General features: G+C 36.0%; 4 protein-coding genes and 1 non-coding gene across 5 annotated transcripts; 4 read left to right on the top strand and 1 right to left on the bottom strand.

The window, feature by feature from the left end:
- Positions 1-35: 35 nt before the first annotated feature.
- On the bottom strand, positions 36-6,558 carry LACS7 (long-chain acyl-CoA synthetase 7). The gene is made up of 23 exons (XM_037635066.2): positions 6,120-6,558; positions 5,860-5,920; positions 5,701-5,778; positions 5,516-5,587; positions 5,340-5,421; positions 5,070-5,175; positions 4,899-4,975; positions 4,340-4,384; positions 4,145-4,231; positions 3,741-3,830; positions 3,575-3,654; positions 3,380-3,473; positions 3,159-3,247; positions 2,982-3,070; positions 2,605-2,734; positions 2,396-2,514; positions 1,738-1,861; positions 1,565-1,651; positions 1,288-1,391; positions 1,120-1,205; positions 898-984; positions 728-814; positions 36-271 (listed from the first exon to the last, which is right to left on the bottom strand). Exons 1-23 carry the CDS (start codon positions 6,232-6,234, stop codon positions 176-178), a joined length of 2,085 nt encoding a protein of 694 aa, XP_037490994.1. The 5' UTR covers positions 6,235-6,558; the 3' UTR covers positions 36-175.
- Positions 6,559-8,019: 1,461 nt separating this feature from the next.
- On the top strand, positions 8,020-14,389 carry LOC105647543 (glycoside hydrolase family 2 protein). Its single transcript, XM_089718055.1, has 11 exons — positions 8,020-8,284; positions 8,514-8,652; positions 8,945-9,172; positions 9,330-9,388; positions 9,675-9,723; positions 10,428-10,658; positions 11,307-11,476; positions 11,576-11,780; positions 12,027-12,692; positions 12,781-13,008; positions 13,175-14,389. Exons 1-11 carry the CDS (start codon positions 8,139-8,141, stop codon positions 13,982-13,984), a joined length of 2,931 nt encoding a protein of 976 aa, XP_089574181.1. The 5' UTR covers positions 8,020-8,138; the 3' UTR covers positions 13,985-14,389.
- Positions 14,390-14,769: 380 nt separating this feature from the next.
- On the top strand, positions 14,770-17,076 carry LOC149498650 (Tetratricopeptide repeat (TPR)-like superfamily protein). Its single transcript, XM_089717918.1, is given in 3 exon segments — positions 14,770-16,804; positions 16,807-16,862; positions 16,864-17,076. Coding segments are annotated over 3 exon segments (1,962 nt in total). The 5' UTR covers positions 14,770-14,931; the 3' UTR covers positions 16,897-17,076.
- Positions 17,077-17,326: 250 nt separating this feature from the next.
- Positions 17,327-20,277, top strand: LOC149498648 (Chaperone DnaJ-domain superfamily protein). The gene is made up of 7 exons (XM_089717920.1): positions 17,327-17,657; positions 17,748-17,828; positions 18,042-18,079; positions 18,256-18,335; positions 18,769-18,852; positions 18,994-19,102; positions 19,245-20,277. The coding sequence occupies exons 1-7, from the start codon at positions 17,412-17,414 to the stop codon at positions 19,384-19,386; spliced, it is 780 nt and encodes a 259-aa protein (XP_089574046.1). The 5' UTR covers positions 17,327-17,411; the 3' UTR covers positions 19,387-20,277.
- Positions 19,826-19,986, top strand: LOC149498649 (U1 spliceosomal RNA). Its single transcript, XR_016319820.1, has one exon. It is a non-coding gene; the product is annotated as a U1 spliceosomal RNA (small nuclear RNA).
- Positions 20,278-20,711: the final 434 nt, after the last annotated feature.

Genomic DNA, 20,711 nt, shown 5'->3' with positions numbered 1-20,711 from the left:
TGCATTTCCAGGACCCAAGAGTCTGTGGTCAACAATGAAGTCAAAATGTATGTAAAATTTAAATGGTATTATTCTGTATTCTGTATTCATCAATGATTATTCTACAAGGAAAACTTCCACAATAAAAAAATGAGATGCAAAATGCTCTGGATGATGCAAATGTAGCTGCAACTCATCACAGTTTCTGTGGTATTGGATCTGAAGTAGGAAGCTGAGCATACATATTTGATATGGCTTTGGCAAAGTATTCCTTTGCTTGAGGCCTCTTGATCTGCAAGACATGCGAATCAGCACAGGCACAAAAAAAAAAAAAAAAAAAAGCGTCAACTAGACAAATATAAAAATAATCGTCAGCAATGTTTTAAGAACCAGGGTTTAGAAATGGAACAACTAGCCAACTAGGGACCATTCCATGAGCCAGTTCAATTTACTAGATATCTGTTACGTTCTGAAAACCCATCAAGGACCAGTCAAATTGACCAGCTAATTGCTAATGCAATTTAGCTGGTAGTGGGTTCAAGTGGAATTGTACTGAACCAAGGTTGCCATATGGCATATTATTAAAATTCTATCATTTTGTTTGCAGATCAAGGTGGTCAACCACAATAAACAGAGGCTCTTAAAGATTGCCAACCAATGCGCTGAACTAAAATTGATTCCAGTAACATCTCCCACTTATATAGTTCGAGGACCAGGCTGGCTTTGAAAAATATGAACAACAATTTACCTTGAAAGTTGGAGTAAGGAGGCCATTCTCCATAGAAAATGGTTCAAGCACAAGTGTTACAGCTTTTGCAAATTCGAAACCTCTCAACTGCAAAATTGTAAGAGAAGAAAGATAAATTGAAGGTAACAGTACAAGGTGAGGATTGGGGAGCAGAATTTTGAAAAGGTTACCTGGGCTTCCTTTCCAACCTCATCCATCTCAGCAAGCACTGCAGCTCTTGCTCTTGGATCATTGCACAACTGTCCTAAATCATCATACTGTGAAAATGGAATTCAGAAGGAATACAGAACAGTCAAAATCACCATTAAGAAAAGTATCCAGTTATGAAAAATAATTCCAAGGTGAAATCTCCCAAAGTCACATTTGTTGCCTGCTAAAAATAAATAATCCACCTTAATCCCCTCATATGCAGCCCAATCTCTCAACACATCTGGCTCCACAACAACTACAGCTACTAAAAAGGAGTTAAAGCTGTCACCTATAAACAAATTTAGCAGTCAATGAGTAATAAAATCACAGCTAAGAACATTGCTACAGAACACAAACACAACCTTCCTTACCATATACAAAACACTGGGAAACAAATCTGCATTTGGCATATACATTCTCAATCTTTTCTGGTGCTATATACTCGCCTTGGGCCAATTTGAAAATGTTCTTTTTCCTGTCAGAAGTTGGCTATAGAGCGTCAATAAGATTCTAATACTTCTAAACTTGAAAAATGTCCTTAGCTTTGTTGGACATGCCGTCACTTAAAATAGATGTGCAGTTAGTTTGATACGAACTAAAACAATATAATTAACATATATCCAAAATATATGAAGTAAACAGTCTAACCTATCAATAATCTTGAGGCGTCCTCCAGGTAACCACAAGCCAATATCTCCAGTGTGCAACCAACCCTCATCATCTAACACTTCCTTCCTGTCCAATTAAGCAGGCAGTTAAATAACTGGAAACTTAAAGACGTATCTAATAACAAGATCAAACAGGGTATGGAAGTTGAATACGTTTGGGCATCCTCTTTGTAGTAACCTTGGAATATGATGGGACCCCTGACACAGATTTCTCCACGTGGATATGGCTGATCCTCAGATGTGTAGTTCATTTCAGGAACATCCACTAGTTTTATTTCTGAAATGGGAAATCACACACCAAGTTATCAGGAAGGCCTCTTAATAACCAGTATGTTAAAGCAAAATTCTGAAAAAATAACATGCCACGACAATATTTAGTCTAATAAAGCTTCTCAACATCCGCAAGAGAAGCATAAATTGAAATGAAAGGAACAAAGCCTATCATTACTTTTCAAAAGCTTGACAGGGTAATCACCATTTAAATACTTTAACAAGTCCTAAGATTTTTCACTTTGAAGAATGAATAAACAAAGTCTTCAGACTGGCTGCAAGATACCAGTCAGATGCAAAATCCTATTCCCAACCCCAATCAAAATCAAGTGATCCTACTTCTACACCTTCCTTATCATTTTTCCTCTTGTTCAAGGGTTTTAACTCACATAAATCTCCACAACCATATGTTCCCTCTCCTCTCCCTCCCCCTCTCTATCTGCCCACAAACACAGATGACAAAAGAATTAATTATACTGTCTACAAACAGGTAGTAAACAAATAGATTTAATTGATTTCCAAGCAAAAGCCAACCACTGACCACAGGCAGGATTGGGAGATCCAACATGACCAGATAAATTGTCCCCCAGATCCATAGCACTTATTACACAAGAAGTCTCAGTCATTCCATATCCCTCAATTATTTGACAGCCAAAGCACCTGCAATCAAAGAAGCTTATGTCTCACAACTAGCACATGCATGCACATGTACTCAAATACAGTGATGCATTAGGCTAAAGATCTACTTACACCCTTAAAAAGTCCATTATATCGGCTGACAAAGGGGAAGCTCCTGATGCCATAATACGGACACGCCCCCCTAGTTTTTCCTTTATTTTATTAAATACTAGTTTGTCCCACATTGGTGATGGGTTCCGACCTGAAACAGAAATGTTAAACATAAAACCAAAGCACTAGATAGCAACAAGCACACGACATGTCATTCTCCAACTAAGAGAAAAAAGTAAGTTTAAGTACCTACCTACAGAAGTTATAGAATACAGAGATATGAACTCTGCTACTTTGCATGTATAATTATCATATTATCAATTCCGCATAACCGGTAATCTGAAGAGCCAATAAAAAGATTCTTCATGTAAAGCTAGAGTCTAGTAATTCACACATACCACTCATTATAGCTTGCTTCTTCGAGTTGTAGGCAGCTCTAAAGAGCCTCTCCTTTAAAACCCCAGAATTCTTCACAGCATTTGTAATTCTATAATAATTAACTTAATTAAACGGACCTGATAAGAGCATGTTATTTATAGTCAAATAAATTATGCAGCTCTTTATCACAATCTTACCCATCATATATGCGATTATACAACCGTGGAACACTGGAAAATATAGTTGGTCTTAGAGCAGCCAGATCATCCATTAATTTTAGGTTGTCCTGCAACGAACAGATACCAGTCCTGTGCTTAAAAACTCTGCTAACACACTGAATTCCTCCAATGTAATCAAGATATTTAAGGTCTTCACAAATCAACATTAAGCAAAGGTCTCATTAAATTGTGTCACATACCCCCTGATAGAAACCAACAGCAACACCATACTGAATTGCTGCGATTTGGTTGGTTCGTTCATAGATGTGTGCCAAAGGAAGATAGGATATATAACTGTTAAGAAGCAACCATAGTTCCTCAGAAAAAGAACAGACGTTTTGTCTACTTCAATAAGACATTCGCTTTATTTAGATTAAATTATATAGAGAACTTACATATCTGAGGGATTGAATTGAATAGCTAGACTGAAACCAGCGACATTTGCAATCAAGTTTCCATGTGTCAGGACAACTCCCTTTTCAGAAAGAGGCAAATCATTAAGGACATATCGATTTAGCTGCCGGATCCGAAAAGCATACTTCAAAACGATAAGTTCCCTACCTTTGGTGTCCCAGTAGTACCACTGGTGTAACATATTGTTGCAATATCCTCAGGTTTAGGAGGCACAAAAGGCTGCCTGTTCCTGCAGCCCTAAAACAAAACAATTTGTTAAGTGATGACTATCCATAACAACAAGTTTGACCACAGTTCCAATTGATGATTGGCTAGTCAGACGACAACTTTAAACTTATGATAGAGTGCAATCCACAACTTTGATTTTCATACCATGCTAACAATTTGTCTTATTAGAAATCCAAGCAAAAACCATGTATGTGCTACAGATAAGTGCGTATAAAGTTGCATTTATCTCATGCTACACACTTTTAATTCACTCAACATAAAACTTCTCAGTACTGTGCTACAGATAAATATAAAATGAGGTACATTTTAGAAAGGGAAGTTACCTCATCAAACAGTTTTAGATATGATATAAGCTTGACTCCAGATGTTGAAGGTAGAGATGGTAAGTGTTCATCTACACCTCCCACTACCTGTCATGAATAGGATAAAATTTAGAAGGAATTAGGATTAGAAAGTTAGAAACCAACCTAAATTTCTAGTAAATTAAGAACTCTTTGAAGAGATTAAGAAGTACATACCACTATAAGTCGCACAATTGGAATCTCAGATAGAAAGCTCAGCAACTGCAAGTTTTAAATGAGAGTGAACATGAAATGCATCACAAAATTTAAATAAAACTATGACATAAATTGAGCACGGTGCATTTGCCATAGGATTCCAGCTTCAATTAGCAATTAGACAAACAAAAAGTCATATCACAATCACAAGTTACAAGAATATGTATCTTATATAGGCCAATACAAAAGTATTAGAAAAATCTGTGATATATATTAAAAGAAACTCTTTCTATCTGGTATGTCATGTCTGTAGCCCGACCTGGCAAAAGCAACAGCAGACTCATGTTTTCACATAGTATAATCCATGCATCACAGGCATGTTGACATAAAACCATGATTTAAGAATTAAAATATTCATAGCCAATAGTTTCTTCATGTTTTGCTGAGCAATAGTCAAATGAAAATATTCTTACTCAAAACCAGAGTTTTCAGTCGATAGACTAATAGAAATGCAGAACTCCCTGCAAAACATATTATGTGAGCGTAAAGGAAGTATTAAAGAAGCAAAGATAAAACTGACAGTGTTCAAAGTCTCCGGGACACAAAAGATTGCCTGCACATCAGCGTGATTGACAACATACTTAACAGCATCAGGGCCTGTATATGAAATCAATACAGCACATCACGCGAGAGCCATTTTCTTCGGCAAAAATCTATCTATAAAGATGTGTCTCAACAGTCTGATGCATACCAAGAGTGTCGTACAAGGGAACCGATATGAACGAATATGCCGCACAAGCATGATCCACTATCATCCACTCTGGTCTATTTATGAAATAGATTCCAACGCAAGCTCCCTGTTAAAGAAGAAACCAATTGCAATGCCAAGGAAGACATCATGTGGAAGCACAATATTCTATTCATTCAAGCTTGCTTAACTAAAGAGGCTGATAACAGAGAGTAAGAGCTAGTACATCAAAATGGGAAATTATCCATCACCATCACCTGGATGTGTACTCACTTTTTGCATCCCATGATAACAAAGGCCAGAACCTATTGCCTCTCTAGCAGTGCCCGCTTCTCCATATGTCATCCATGTGTACCTTTCATTTGCAAAGAACATGTGATGCAATCTCAATTTAAAATTGTTTATTACATAGAATAAATGAGGCACATCGCTTAATGTAAATATCTCACTCTCCAATTGTTCCGTCCTGCCTAACTCGTGTGCCCAAATACTTGTAATCTTGATAAGTTTCAACAGCATGCCTATATAAATAAGAAACATTCATATACTTCAATTTTCATTTGGTCGTTCATAGACTAAAAATGAGAATATCGTAACAAATAATTTAAGCATAACAGTCAAAAGAGATACTCACGCAAAGTTATCGTGCAATGTCCCTATCTCAGGATGATCAGGGAACCTGCTCACAAGCCTCAAAGGAGACCGCGCAGACCTGCCCATAAGATAAATGATATAACAAAAGCTACTCAATCATACAACCGTAGCTAAAAGTAGGTGAATGAAACAGACGTACCTATAGACATTCCACTTCCCTGTTTGCAACTTCTCAGGTAGAACTACACTGTAGCTTTGATCTGCACATTAATTAAATTTTGCACTTCGATTCACCAAAAGCGTCTAAAGAAATCAACACATAGTACCTTGGAAGTGAATCTAAAACAGACTATCCAATATTATTATTAATTTATCTAGATGTCTTTTTTCAGCTAATTTAATGAACAAACACAGAAACAAATCAATAACTGGTAAACACATCAACTAACGAGAGATTACTTTGAAAGAATTGCGAGGCGGTGAGGTTAGATTGGATAAGTGAGTGATCGTTGATGGTATAAGAGAGAAGATGGCCCTGAATAGTTTGAAGACGACGCCGAGCTGGGGATTCCATAGATATTTTCTCAGGAAAATTTGTCTTAAGAAAATTTTTTCAGAGAAATGAAAGAGAGACAGAATTGTTAGGGTGACAAAAAAAACGAAATAATATAGTATCTTCGTTTGTACTGTAAACAACCAAAGGATGGGATCGGTCGTGTGGGGCTGGGCACAGTTTTCAATTCAATACTCAATCGTGCCAAAGGACCTTTTTTTTTTTTTCTTTTTCTCTCCTCGTTTTAAAATATTTTTCATTACAGATGATGTATCGCGTGTCTTGTGAGGACTGAGGAGGTTATTGACACTAACGTACGCACATTGCAGCGTCTTCGATTTCTTCGAACCAAACAAACGTACTAGCGGCAAAAGAAAGGTCGAATGGCAATAATGGAACAACGTAAATGCCCGAACCAAGAAAAGTGATGATTGTAATATCCTTACCTTTTTTTTTTTGTTTTTTTGAAAATTATACTAGCATCCATTATCTTGTCCAAAAAAAAAAAAAAAAAAAAAGAAAAAGGAAGTTATAATATTATCCTTTTAACTCTCTGCTGCGTTTTGTTTGGCTTAGTATGTCAAAATGCGCGGAATTTTATAGATTTCATAATTTCACTTTATATTTATTTTTTATCTGTTTTATTTTAATTTTTTTATGATAATAGTATTCTCAATTATAATTATGAGATTAATTTTTTTATAATAATAGTATTCTCAATTATAATTGTAAATAAAAAAATAAAGCAAATGAATGAAGTAATTTTTTTTATGTTTTGGTAAGGAAATACTGTCAAATATACTTAATTGTAAATAATTTATCAATTTTTGATACTTAATTGATACGAAATAAAGTTGAAATACTAAAATGAAAAAAATTTGACTCTGAGTTTATAGTTTAACCTTTTTACGTTGATTAAGGCGTTGAAGCCCACACTAAAGAGACAAGTGACGGACACATAGCCCAATTCGAATCGAAGGATATCCAAAAGGCTGTCGCTCTACCTAAGGCCAGCCGCCAGAGAGATGAGGGCCGATCATGCTTCCACTTTACTTTAAGAGGCGTTGTGGTCATGTCCATTCTTGAGAGTATCAACTACCGGTGTCTTATTATACGAAAATAATAAAATTTAAATAAAATTTTTATTTGGAGTATTTATATATGATACCAAAATTACAGATTTACCTATAAATAAATACATTACTCATCTAATTCGCGTGTCAATCTGTGACATGACACGTTTATATTCGTATTATAAATAAATGAATTATCTATGGCACGAATCCACCGTTTATTTCACTCATTAGGTGAATCGTATTTGTGTGTCGTTATCAATTTTGATACTTCTAATCACTCTTAACTTAAGCCTTTGACAGATTTGATGGATCCACAATCAATATTGTTCTACTCAATTAAATGACCATTTCCTAATTTAAAATACTGTCATACATTTTAAAAATTAGACGAAATCATAAAATATGTACCAATTTAATTTGGATCGTTATATCTCGACATGATTATTTAGACCTCAACTTAGCAATTCCAAAGCATTTTATCTTATCCACTAATGAAATCAATTTAATTAAAACAAGCAATTTATCATTTCTCCTACAAGTAAGAAAAAAATAAAAGAACAATTAGATAAATCCTCCCTAAATGGCTAAATCCAAATCCTTATTATCCTAACGATGAAATGGCAAAACGACATTACTTTAACAAAGCGCAGTAAAATTTGTAACTTGTAGATGGAAATTTCCGCCGTTAGAAGCAAACAGAAACAAGCCACGTGTATTTCTTAGATGATCTGACTCTTTGCATCGTCGTCTGTAGTGGACTTCTTTCTTACTGCTACAAATACTTCTAGTTACTCGGTCATTTTTGTTTTCTAGTCGCTTTTTAGATTGAATTTGGAAAATTTTTGAGTTATGGCGGAGATAGGGAAAATTGTGCTTGACTCAGATTGGTTAGCGGTGAGATCGACGGAGGTGCAACTCAACGGGACGCAACTCACCACCACTCACCCTCCTACTGGTCCCAACTCGCCATGGATGCCAGCTGCTGTTCCCGGAACGTAATATACAGCAATTCATTTCTTTCTTTTGTTGGAATTATTTCTATTTTTGGATTTTTTTTATTTAAATCTGGCCTAATCTTTATTTGATGACTCAATAAACTTGTGTTGTCAATGTGATTTTGCTTTAATTAACAGTAAATCTTGTAGAATCATGTACAGGTGTTTGGATTTAATTATAGTTTTTTTTTTTTTTTTTTGAATTACAGAGCTGTGATTTCTTTTGCAGTGTTTTGGGAACTCTTGTAAAGAGCAATGTGGTGCCTGATCCTTTCTACGGTTTGAATAACGAAGCAATTTTGGATATAGCTGTTTCTGGAAGGGAGTACTATACATTTTGGTTCTTCACTACTTTTGAGCATAAGCTGGTATGCGATACTTGGCTATCAGTGTCAAATATGACATAAGATAAGATTGCTCTTTTTTTTTTTGGGCTAGTGTGATGAGTTTTGTGTTAATGCCCAATTCAGATTGTCATTGACCCAACTCCTTCTATTCATTATATTTTGCAATATTGGACCATACTGGCCGGGTATTTTGCACCAAAATCTGGGAAAAATGTTAACTTGGCATTTAAAGATCACTGGAAATTCTTTTTTGCTTCTTGATTTTTGATAGGCCGACTTTGATAATTGTCTCTAATTCATTGGAATTTTCCAGTCAAGGAATCAACACCTGGAGCTCAATTTTCGTGCAATCAATTACTCTGCTGAAGTGTATTTAAATGGACACCAGATGGTGTTGCCAAAAGGGATGTTTCGAAGGCATTCTCTTGATGTTACTAGTCTTCTAAATCCTGGAGGGCGGAATTTACTGGCCGTTCTTGTACATCCTCCAGAACATCCTGGGAGTATTCCTTCTGAAGGAGGGCAGGGTGGTGATCACGAGGTATATATGGCTAACTTTGCAAAACCTGTTAGTGGATTCAGTAATGTCTTACTGGAATTACAGAAAGATATCAGTGCGTTGATGGCTTAAAGTCAGTTGATTAATTGACTAAAAGTTGAACATGAATCTAACAGTCTATATTTTTCCTCTTCTGTAGATTGGTAAAGATGTTGCTACACAATATGTCGAGGGTTGGGATTGGATGGCTCCTATAAGGTTGCAATTTGTTACTTTGAGAATAAAGAGTGTAAATTATAATAATAATATTATTCTTTTTTATTCTCCATATAAAGCTTATTTCTGATGGTTTGTTAGAATGGTAGCAATTGACTTGTTGAAACTGATCATAGAACATATGCAGTGTGTTTAAATACATGATGATGAGGCAAAATCAATTCACTCACAAGCTTCTGCTGCTTATTTTGTTCTTCCTTTTAAAAGTGTGATTTAACTACAGTTATTAATTGGATTCGTTTGCTGTCTGCCATCATTACTATTTCAGAGATAGGAACACTGGCATATGGGATGAGGTTTCAATTTATGTCACTGGGGTGAGTCCAATATATTATGCTGAATTCCTTTTTCACAATCTTTCTCAATGCATTCTTTTGATATTATAATAGTATCTCATCATCCATATTACTAGTCAAGATTATCAACTTACTCTATGCTTCGATATCAAAAGATGTGTAAGGAGTAGATAACGAAGTAAATGAATCTTTTTTTTTTTCTTGAATTAACTAAGTAAATGAAGTTAAATTCACCTGATATTGTTTAGATATCTCATTAAAAGTGGCAGAAAGTTAAACACGTTTTCACTCTTCAACTCCTATTAAATAGCTTTGGTTTTTTAGTATAAGAAGAGAATATTAGTAAATTAACATCTCACTTAATTTCACAATATTCCTTTTGTTTTGGAAGGAACTAAAAAGTGGCTTTGGAGGGGAATTAAGAAGTCTAACTTCCCTATACTTATGACCTTTTCCCTTAAACGTCTCTCAAAACAAACAATCTGTTAACTTCAGACTAGCCTTGACTAAGATCTAGGGCAATCTGAATAGTTTATTTTTCATTTTGGATATATGTACTTGATCTTATTATTCACTTATGCCTAAGAGCAATCTTGTGCAAATTGGAGACTTGAGTGTATTTCTTTAAATCTATGACTTTGGCAGTGGTGCTTATCTCCTTATTTTTATATGACTTCGTAATCATTAGAATGTTATATATCAATGCACATTCCAATTTGGTGCAGCCAGTGAAAATTATAGATCCCCATTTGGCATCAACATTTTTCGATAATTACAAGAGGGTATATTTGCATGCTACAACTGAGTTGCAAAACAAAGGGACCTTGGTTGCTGAATGTGATGTAACTATCCAAGCAACATTGGACACTAAAGAAAGCTTTTGCTTAGTTGAGCACCTTCAGACAATACATGTGTCGATCCCGGCTGGAAAAACTATTCAATATACATTTCCTGAGGTTAGTTAAGCAGACATCATTGATCTTCAAAGATAAAATGTGATTGATTGCTGCTCCCCTGATGCCTCTCGATAGTCCTGTATCTTAAAATGGCATGCATGACATACAGTCTCTTACTATATATATATATATTTTTTTTTTTTTTTGGAATTTGTTTATTTTTATTTCATATTGTTGACATTAAGCAACCAATTTGTGAAAGTTGCATGTACATGCGCCCTAGCAAATTGCTACTTTGACCAGTATATTCCTCTTGATACTCTTGTAAGGTTCCTCTGATTTGATGAACTCCCTTTAGTGTAATTTTACCTAAAAGATTGCTTGTGTCAGCTGCTTTTCTTCCTTGTTCTTTTCATAGAATTAAGTCTGATTCGTGTACACATCAAGGAGAAGACTTGATAACTGTTTTTAACCAGATCACCATTGGTCATATAACCATGCAGATCATACAGTTTCAGTATCCAATTTTTCCTGCAATTTAACAATCTTCTGCTTCTAAACTAGATAGTTCTACTTGCCCCTGTTGCTTGTTTGATTAGCATAGTTTAGCATGCTGCATATTAACCTAGGATCTTGAAGATTCTGCTCTGACAGGCTAACCTTAAAGTTATTGAACTACCTGCAATGTCATTTTGTGAAAACTGGCAGATTTTTTTCTACAAGCCTGAATTGTGGTGGCCAAATGGTATGGGAAAGCAAACCATGTACAACGTCAGTATTGCCGTTGATGTGAAGGGATATGGAGAGTCTGACTCATGGAGCCAGCCGTATGGATTCCGTAAAATTACGAGTCATATTGATAGCAAAACTGGTGGGAGGTACTGCTTTATTGTATTTAGCAACTGATTAGTGTTACTTGTGGAAGTTTGTATCCTCGGTTTCTGCAACTAGTTTTAAAGCTGTGCAAAATCTTACAGGTTGTTCAAAGTCAACGATCAGCCAATTTTTATCCGTGGTGGTAATTGGATATTGTCAGATGGGTTGCTACGACTTTCCAGAAGACGTTATGAAGCTGACATCAAGTTCCATGCGGGTATGAATTTGAACATGATACGTTGTTGGGGTGGTGCATTAGCTGAGAGGCCAGAGTTCTATCACTATTGTGACATTTATGGTTTGCTCGTAAGTGCTGCTTCTCTCTAATATTATATATAAACACTTGCAAGTTAGTGGAATCAAGTTTTGGAAATTGCAGCTAGAATGGAAAATTCGTTGTGTTTTTTGTTGAACACTAGATTTATCATCATGGGAGCTTTGATGTTCTACTTACCATTTCTAAAACATCACCATCCTACATTTCTATTTAATTTTAGTGGCAATCATATCATTCTGGTTCATCAATTCATATTCCTGATCCAAGTTTTCTAGGTGTGGCAAGAGTTTTGGATTACTGGAGATGTTGATGGAAGAGGTGACCCCATATCAAATCCAGATGGTCCGCTTGACCATGAACTTTTTCTGCTATGTGCCAGAGACACTGTGAAGCTTCTCAGAAACCATCCCAGTCTTGCTCTTTGGGTGGGTGGAAATGAACAAGTTCCACCACCTGACATCAATAATGCTTTGAAGAATGAATTGCAACTCCATCCCCATTTTATGGAATTTGATGAAATTGGCACATCTACGCAATATTTGTCAAAGTCAAGGGATCCTAGTCAATATCTAGATGGCACTCGCCATTATATCCAAGGATCCATGTGGGACGGCTTTGCAAATGGAAAGGGGGACTTCACTGATGGCCCATATGAAATCCAATATCCTGAAAGCTTCTTTAGGGAAGATTTTTACCAGTATGGATTCAATCCTGAGGTTGGTTCTGTGGGAATGCCTGTTGCTGCTACTATCAGAGCAACAATGCCTGCAGAAGGTTGGAAAATTCCTTATTTTAAGACGCTTCCTAATGGTTATGTAGAAGAACTTCCAAACCCCGTATGGGAATATCATAAATATATTCCTTATTCAAAACCAGGCACAGTTCATAATCAAATTTTATCATATGGGGTACCGGCAGATCTTGATGATTTTTGTTTGCAGGTATAGTGAGATCTTTATCTGTTAACTCAATATATCTTAATCATTCTTCTAAGTGTCTACTAATATATTTTTATACCAATCATCTCAGGCTCAATTGGCGAACTATGTTCAGTATAGAGCTCTAGTGGAGGGCTATACTTCTCATATGTGGAGTAAACACACTGGCTTCTTGATTTGGAAGACTCAGAATCCTTGGACAGGTTTGAGAGGCCAGTTTTATGATCACCTTCTTGACCAAACTGCTGGTTATTATGGTGTTCGCTGTGCTGCAGAGCCAGTTCATGTCCAGCTGAATCTGGCTTCATATTTTATTGAGGTAATATACACTACTGCTGTCCTTTCTTGATTGCAGATATTACAACAGTGGATGATTTAATTGGATCTTAGTTCCAGCTAGTTTGGGACCAAGGCTTAGTTGTTTTGTTGGTTACAGATTTTTCAGAAAGTTTTTATGGTTTTCCTATTTGCCTTGCCATAAACAGGTCGTTAATACCCAGGCGGTAGAACTATCTGGTGTAGGCATAGAAGCATCTGTATGGGATCTAGAAGGAACATGCCCTCACTATAAAGTTCTTGAAAAACTCTCCGTTCCACCAAAGAAGGTAGTTCCCGTTGTTGAGATGAAGTATCCGAAGTCTAAAAACCCCAAGCCAGTGTATTTTCTTCTTCTCAAACTCTACAACATGAAAGATCAAAGGATTATCTCTAGGAACTTCTACTGGTTGCATCAGCCTGGAGGAGATTACAAGCTGTTGGAACCATACAGGAACAGACAAGTTCCCCTCAGGATAATATCATCTAAGACTTCTATTAAAGGGTCCACTTATGAAGTGGAAATGCTTGTGCAGAATACATCAAAGAAACCAGACTCTAAACGCTTGACTTATAAGAATAATTTCATTACCAGGCAGGATGACGAAGATTTTGATATGGCCTCATTGGAGGCTATAAACAGTGTTACAGGGAAAAACCATAAAGCTAGTTTATTTCAGGGTATCTACAGGCATTTTTTGCGAGAAAATGATGGTACAAGGGTTGCTGAAATTAACGGTTCTGAGGTAGGAGTTGCCTTTTTCCTTAATTTCTCTGTTCATGCAACAAAGCCTATGGGCTATGACCACAAGGAAGGAGAAGACACTAGAATTCTCCCTGTTCATTACTCGGAGAACTATTTTTCGCTTGTGCCAGGAGAGCAGATGTCAATCAAGATATCTTTTGAGGTTCCTCAAGGAGCCAGCCCACGGATAAAACTTAGTGGCTGGAATTACCATGGCTATCTTTCTGTTTTCTAAACCCAGCAAGTACTATCTTTTCCATCGGTCATCTGTCAAAATCTTGCATGATCAGCCTCCTAAATGGTTAGAAATTCGAGGTTACTTCATCCATGTTGGACATTAAACGGCAAGTGTTCTTATTATTTGGATTCAACTTCTGGACATTATCGTCTCAGTTGCTCCGGCGTGGAAGTTCTTCTAGTGATACTGAAAAATAAGGCAAATTGTCAATCTAGGCAACATTCAGATTCTTTTTCTTGTTTCCTGTCTTTTTGATAACTATGTTTTTTCTTTTTTACTTCCAATTGTAAATAGCTGTGAAGAGGAACTGGTGTGGCGTTTGAAATATTTTTGTTTGGCTTTAATTTATCTTGTCATTTCTGTTTAAATAGACATTTTCCTGCGCAAGCAGGTTTCTTCTCAGAGCAGAGGAATACTAATCTGGAAATTGGAATGTTAAGGAAAAAAAATAATGTAAAAAAAATAAAATAAAATCTCATTTATCTTATTGTATGATCATCTTCAATTTTTAACCTGCTACTTGCAATTATAAATTTATCAAGGAAATTGAATGTCAAGATTATAACTTGATGTATTACTGTTGAGGTAAAATTCTTTGAATGAAAAGTTGAAAGTTATATATATATTTTTATATGTAAATAGTTTGATTGGATGTGAAAATGGCATTTATTTCTTGATTTAATTTTTAACGCTTCTAATAAATTTTTTTGCAAGTATTTGATATTAAGTATTTGAAGTTGTTTTGTGTAAAAGTATGCTTTAAAAAAAATATGTACTTTTCTTTTTTTTTTGGAATAGTCATTATATCCCAAAGTGCCAAACGCTCTGCTCCGATATATATATATATATGAAATTTGTTCTACAGAAAGAGAAATTAATTTCTCTAATTTCCCTCCAATTGACACCAATAGGCAATATACCGTCTCTAATTTATTTTTTCATGGATGAAATCCAAATGGGTCATTCACAAATTGAATTCCTATCTTCCTTCTTGCGTGAACTCTGTGCCTTCTCCGTTCAAAACGCAAATCCACCAGGCTCTGCCTTCAAAGTCCTCAACTTTTATTCTCAACCATGTAGATATGAGCTTCCTCTTATCTGTCACTGGAAGGAAAGGTTACTTTCTTCTGGGTTCTTCGGTTCATGCCTCCATTATCAAAAACCCTGAATTTTTCGAACCCCTAAACCATTTGGATTCTCGAAATGCCCTTGTTATCTGGAACTCTCTCCTTTCCGTGTACACAAAATGCGGGTTCTTTATGGATGCCGTTAAACTGTTTGACAATATGCCTATGAGAGATACTGTGTCGTGGAATACGATAGTTTCTGGGTTTTTAAGTAATGGGGACTTAGATATGGGTATTTGCTTCTTTAAACAAATGCGAGAATCAGGTTTCTATCGGTTGGATCAAGCAACTATAACCACCTTGTTATCAGCTTTTGATAGGCCTGAGCTTAGTTTTGCCACTAAAATGATACACTCTTTGGTGTTTTTAAATGGTTTTGATCTGGAAATAACTGTAGGGAATGCATTGATAACTTCATATTTCAAATGTGGCTGTTCTAGTTTTGGGAGGCAGGTCTTTGATGAGATGCTTGAGAGGAATGTTATTACTTGGACAGCTATCATATCAGGGTTATCAATAAATGAATTATATGAGGACAGTTTACGGTTATTTGTAAAAATGCGCTATGGATTGGTAGTACCAAATTTGTTGACATACTTGAGCTCATTGATGGCATGTTCTGGTTTGCAGGCATTAAGGGAAGGGCGTCAAATTCATGGACTTATATGGAAACTGGGAATTCAATTGGATCTGTACATTGAGAGTGCATTAATGGACATGTATTCAAAATGTGGAAGCTTGGAAGATGCATGGAGGATTTTTGACTCCTCAAGTGAGCTTGATGAGGTTTCCATGACAGTTATTCTTGTGGGTCTTTCACAAAATGGGTTCGAGGAAAAAGCTATACATTTTTTTATGGAAATGTTGAAGGCAGGAGCGGAGGTTGACCCAAACATGATTTCAGCTGTCCTTGGGGCATTTGGTGCGGATACTTATTCTGGTCTTGGTAAGCAAATACATTCATTAGTTATCAAACGAAGCTTTAGTACTAATCCCTTTGTTGGAAATGGGCTTATCAATATGTACTCCAAGTGTGGAGAATTGCAGGAATCAATAAAAGTCTTTAGTCGAATGCCGTGGAAGAACTCTGTCTCATGGAACTCTATGATTGCTACTTTTGCTCGCCATGGGAATGGCTATAAAGCACTACAGTTCTATGAAGAAATGAGACAAGAAGGTATAGAGCCAACAGATGTAACTTTTCTGTCATTGCTTCATGCTTGTAGCCATGTAGGCTTAGTTGACAAGGGTATGGAGTTCTTTAAATCCATGACTGAAGTTCACAAAATTAGTCCACGAACAGAACACTATGCTTGTGTTGTTGACATGTTAGGCCGCAAAGGGTTTCTCAATGAAGCCAAGACTTTCATCGAGGGATTCCCCATGAAGCCTGGTGTGCTTATTTGGCAAGCGTTGCTTGGTGCTTGTAGTATCCATGGAGATGCTGAAATAGGGAAATATGCAGCTGAGCAGCTGTTTATATTAGAACCTGAAAATCCAGAGCCATATGTTTTGTTGGCAAATATATACTGTAGTAGAAGTAAATGGAAAGAAGCAGCAAGGATTATTAAGAGAATGGAAGAAATGGGGGCGGCGAAAGAACCAGGTTTAAGTTGGATTGAAATTGAAAAGAAAGTGAACAATGAGGACAAAATGAATCCACAAGCTGATATTATATAAGGGGTTTTGGCTACTTATTTAAACTCATGATAGATGAAGGTTATATACCAGTTACGAGGTTTATTCTAGATTTACTTGGATCAAGATGACAAGGACAGCTAATAATTCATTTAACTTGTACTAGATAAGGATTGTTATCCCTTTATTTGTGTCTTCAACTAGCTCACAAGTCAGACTTAACTGGCAAAGCGCAAAGTTTTATTGTATGAGTTACATAAGATAATCAGAAGCCTGTCATCAAGGTTGATGTTAACTAGAATATAATTCCATATTCTTTGATCATGTCTCATCAAAATGTTCTGGTAGATGTCAAATGGCCTTTCTTAATGTATTATCTATATAATACCAGTTGTACTATGTTTTTGGTTCATTTATGTAAATAATATATCTCTGGGGCTTAAAAGCTAAAATAGACAAACTTCAAGGGTCCAAAGATGAGTTTTGCCAAAAAAGAAAAAAAACTAAAAATAATAAGAAATTGCAAGTTCATGTTAAAACGCATCGTTTTGTTGTGTCATACAGGCCTTAAAAAATAAACAGCGTCGTGACTCTGTTTCTGGTTATGAGTTAGTAGCATCCAGCACCAGCAGTCGCAGCTCCTGCAAGTGGTTGGAGAAATGGAGGGCTTGTGTTTCCACAGGTCTATCCCTCCAATTCTCGCGTTTCAAAAGTTCATTACACATTCCAACAGTCATAATTTCTTCTTCAACTTCAATTCAGGAAACCCACACCTGAAATTCACTATGCGTTGTACGGAGAGAACAGGAGAGGACACTCCTCTCTCCAGCTCATCAGCTTTTACGGTACTCGGGGTTGATCCGGGCTGCTCAGCGGCCAAGCTCAAAGCTGCTTTCAGAGCCAAAGTACAAAACTTAGTTCCCTTAATATAGAAGTTCCGTTCCCATTTATTTTGTCCCTTTTAGTTGATTACTTTTTCCTTTGTGGTTATGAAGGTGAAGCAGTACCATCCTGATGTTAATAGAGATGGGAATGATTCTGATTCTATGATTCGCCGCGTAATTCAAGCGTATGAGGTATCTTTCCAATAGAAAAGTTTATCAGTTTCTTATTTTTAGTGTTGAGTGTTACGCCGGTTTATTTTTGGTATAAGTATTTCATGATTTTGTATTTGGAACGCTCGTAAATTCAAGTTTATGAAATTCACATAGATAAACCAAATCCTAATATTTGTAAGTTCATTTATACTGGAGTTATTTGAAAATGGTGTTTGTCAACAATTTTTGCAGATACTATCTAACTGCAGCCGGTCAGAGATCATTGAAAGGTGAATTTTGGTGATTGGTGTGTTCAGACTTCAGTTCTATTGATGTGACTTGAAATTTGTTTTCAAAATTCATATACTTCATCTTCCAATAGTTGGTACTTGTTTGTTCGATATGCTTGTCCTTTATTATATGATTTTCTCTGTATGTGATCTAAATGTTGGAATTGCATTTTCAGCGAATGTTTAGATCCCTTCGATAAGCCAGAATGTGAAGCATTTGATGTCTTTATTAATGAAGTTCTTTGTGTTGGCAAAGGTATCCTTGTGTTTATTCTGTAACATGTTCCACTTCATATAATTAGTAGGAATTTTGGAAAACTTTGCACTAATTTTTGCGATTTTTATAAATATAATGGATTAGCTTATGCCAATTGGTTGCTGAAATTCTTTCCCTGTGTACCTCTAAATCACCGGATAATCAATAAACGGATAACTTGTTGACACTGACTCAATGAACATGGCTAGTTCTAAAATTCAAGCAAATGCCAAATGAACGTCACTTTGAATATGAGCACTGGAGATTTGAGATTTAAAGTTAAAAACCTTCATAAGCTTCGAATAAAATTCATTGACAAAGCACTTTTATTTGTCTTTTTCCGATCTAAATGGACGTATTTGGGTTATCTCTACATCAATTATGTACATTTTGTTTATTAGCTTTGACACTTATCTTTGAAAAATGTTTGCAGGGTGTCCTTATTCATGTGTACAAAGAGCTCCTCATGCTTTCACATATGTTTCTTCAACTGGAACTGCAAGGGCAACATCTCAAGGTGGGTATGTTTCGGTCCAAAAAATTTGAACTTCTTATGAATTAGTAAGAAAATAGTGGCTTTTTTACTTTTGGGTCCTATAAAGAGCAAAGTAATACTAACATTTTCAATTTCAAAAATCACTGTTTTGTGTTCGGTTAGGCCATCGTGACGATTACCAAGTTCAGCTTGCAGTAGGGCAATGTCCAAGAAGTTGTATTCATTATGTGACACCTTCACAAAGAATTATTCTAGAGGAGTTACTTGATAGGTATTTCTGTTTTACGCACCCTGGTATAACTTTGCTTTGCACTATATGGTCTCTGAATTGAATCAAAAGAGTCAAATAAAGCAAAATTATGATTCATTTCTCAGTAAGTTATTATTAACTTTTGCTTTCATATAAACTGCAGCATCTTGAATGTACCATATGATAGTTCAGCTGAAGCAGACATGCTGTATTCGCTTATAGTTAAAGCTAAGTTCGAGAACGATCGATTTCAAAAGCCAAAGAAGCAACCGAAGACTTCAAACCAACATGTGGATTGGCTTTGATACTGGATCATACATTTGTACTTGCTTGCAGCCTTCTGCTGCCGGAAAAGGCCAAACATACATATAGCCATAGGACATATTTTGATAGTGGAAACTAGCAAAGAAAGTGAAAGCAAATTCTAATTGTAGATTCCAAGGTTTGTCATCTGAATTTGCACTTGCTGTTTATGCTAAAGAAAGGGAACTGGGGATAATTTATTATGCTGAAGTTTTTATGGTTCAATCCTCATAAAGCTCACTCAAATTTTGTTTTATCAAGCATCGATCGGTAATAGAAGATGTCCCTGTTATTAAATTATAAACGGAGGACTGCCTATTTCTCTATGTCCGTGGTATGAACTTGTCAACGAAGACCAATTCTTTATCCCACATCGGGTGGAAACAGAAGATGAGATGAAGCGTGTGGCTATAAATAACAAGCATGGGGCGACTGATTTCCATACTTACCTGGACGGGGTCAATGGGTGATCAAGAAGGCCCATGGCCTAGGTCAGTGACCTTCATTGCACTTTGAAGGGGTGCTGTCCTAAGGTCTCCCCAAGTGGGAGAGCCTACGTCATAATTTGTGGTAGTGGGGGCCTGCGTTCGCGCGGCCCCTTTCAATTCTAGTTTCAATGGTTCGGATAGGTAGCCTTCCAGAAAGTGTGTCCTCTATCGTTGGGTTTCGAAGTTGAGAGGTTGGGGCTCTGTTTTGGACCAAATCACATGGGTAACAAATACATGGGTGCCCCTGTTAATTCTAGTTTCAATGGTTCGGATAGGTAGCCTTCCAGAAAGTGTGTGCTTTGTCGTCGGGTTTTTAAGTCAAGAGGTTGGGCTCTGTTTTGGGCCAAATCACATGGGTAATAAATACATGGATTGTTTGTTTATTATATTAGATTTAATTATTCATATGGTGGGTCGTATTTTTCTTCGAGAATTTAATTTTTTTTCGGTTGTAAATGTTGTTCAAATAACAATTTACGCGGAGCTTACCAATATAAAAATAATAATACTAATAATCTTTACTTTCTATTTTGAAGAGTATCTCAAATATATTTTGTTTTTGTTCATTTTGTAATTAGTGATTATGCTTCTAAAAATGTACTCAGAACACTATACAAATTAATACTTTTGATAGTCATATTTTACTAAATTACATCCCTTTGACACAAAAAAAAACAAAATTCGGTGACAAAAGCATAACAAATTGAAGTTATTAACTCAATAAAACTGATTGCAATATTTAGTGACCAATATTATAATTTGCCACTTACATTTTTACATTTACGATTTAACCTTATAGTTAGGCCACAATATATGCCAAGGAAGGGAAGAGTTAAACG

This window comes from Jatropha curcas, chromosome 2 (genome assembly GCF_041381405.1).
Source record: "Jatropha curcas cultivar XTBG-Jc1 chromosome 2, XTBG_Jcur_1.0, whole genome shotgun sequence".
Taxonomy (NCBI): Eukaryota; Viridiplantae; Streptophyta; class Magnoliopsida; order Malpighiales; family Euphorbiaceae; genus Jatropha; species Jatropha curcas.
This window is presented reverse-complemented; position numbering and strand designations above follow the sequence as displayed.

Coding starts and splice junctions, on each gene's coding strand:
- LACS7 (XM_037635066.2), bottom strand. CDS start 6,234: ATGGAATCCCCAGCTCGGCGTCGTCTTCAAACTATTCAGGGCCATCTT. Junction 3,831..4,144: donor ATCTAAAACTGTTTGATGAG/GTAACTTCCCTT, acceptor GTTTTGTTTTAG/GGCTGCAGGAACAGGCAGCC. Junction 1,392..1,564: donor CGCCTCAAGATTATTGATAG/GTTAGACTGTTT, acceptor AACTTCTGACAG/GAAAAAGAACATTTTCAAAT.
- LOC105647543 (XM_089718055.1), top strand. CDS start 8,139: ATGGCGGAGATAGGGAAAATTGTGCTTGACTCAGATTGGTTAGCGGTG. Junction 11,477..11,575: donor GATAGCAAAACTGGTGGGAG/GTACTGCTTTAT, acceptor AAAATCTTACAG/GTTGTTCAAAGTCAACGATC. Junction 11,781..12,026: donor GTGACATTTATGGTTTGCTC/GTAAGTGCTGCT, acceptor CAAGTTTTCTAG/GTGTGGCAAGAGTTTTGGAT.
- LOC149498648 (XM_089717920.1), top strand. CDS start 17,412: ATGGAGGGCTTGTGTTTCCACAGGTCTATCCCTCCAATTCTCGCGTTT. Junction 17,829..18,041: donor GCGTAATTCAAGCGTATGAG/GTATCTTTCCAA, acceptor CAATTTTTGCAG/ATACTATCTAACTGCAGCCG. Junction 18,336..18,768: donor AGTTCTTTGTGTTGGCAAAG/GTATCCTTGTGT, acceptor AAATGTTTGCAG/GGTGTCCTTATTCATGTGTA.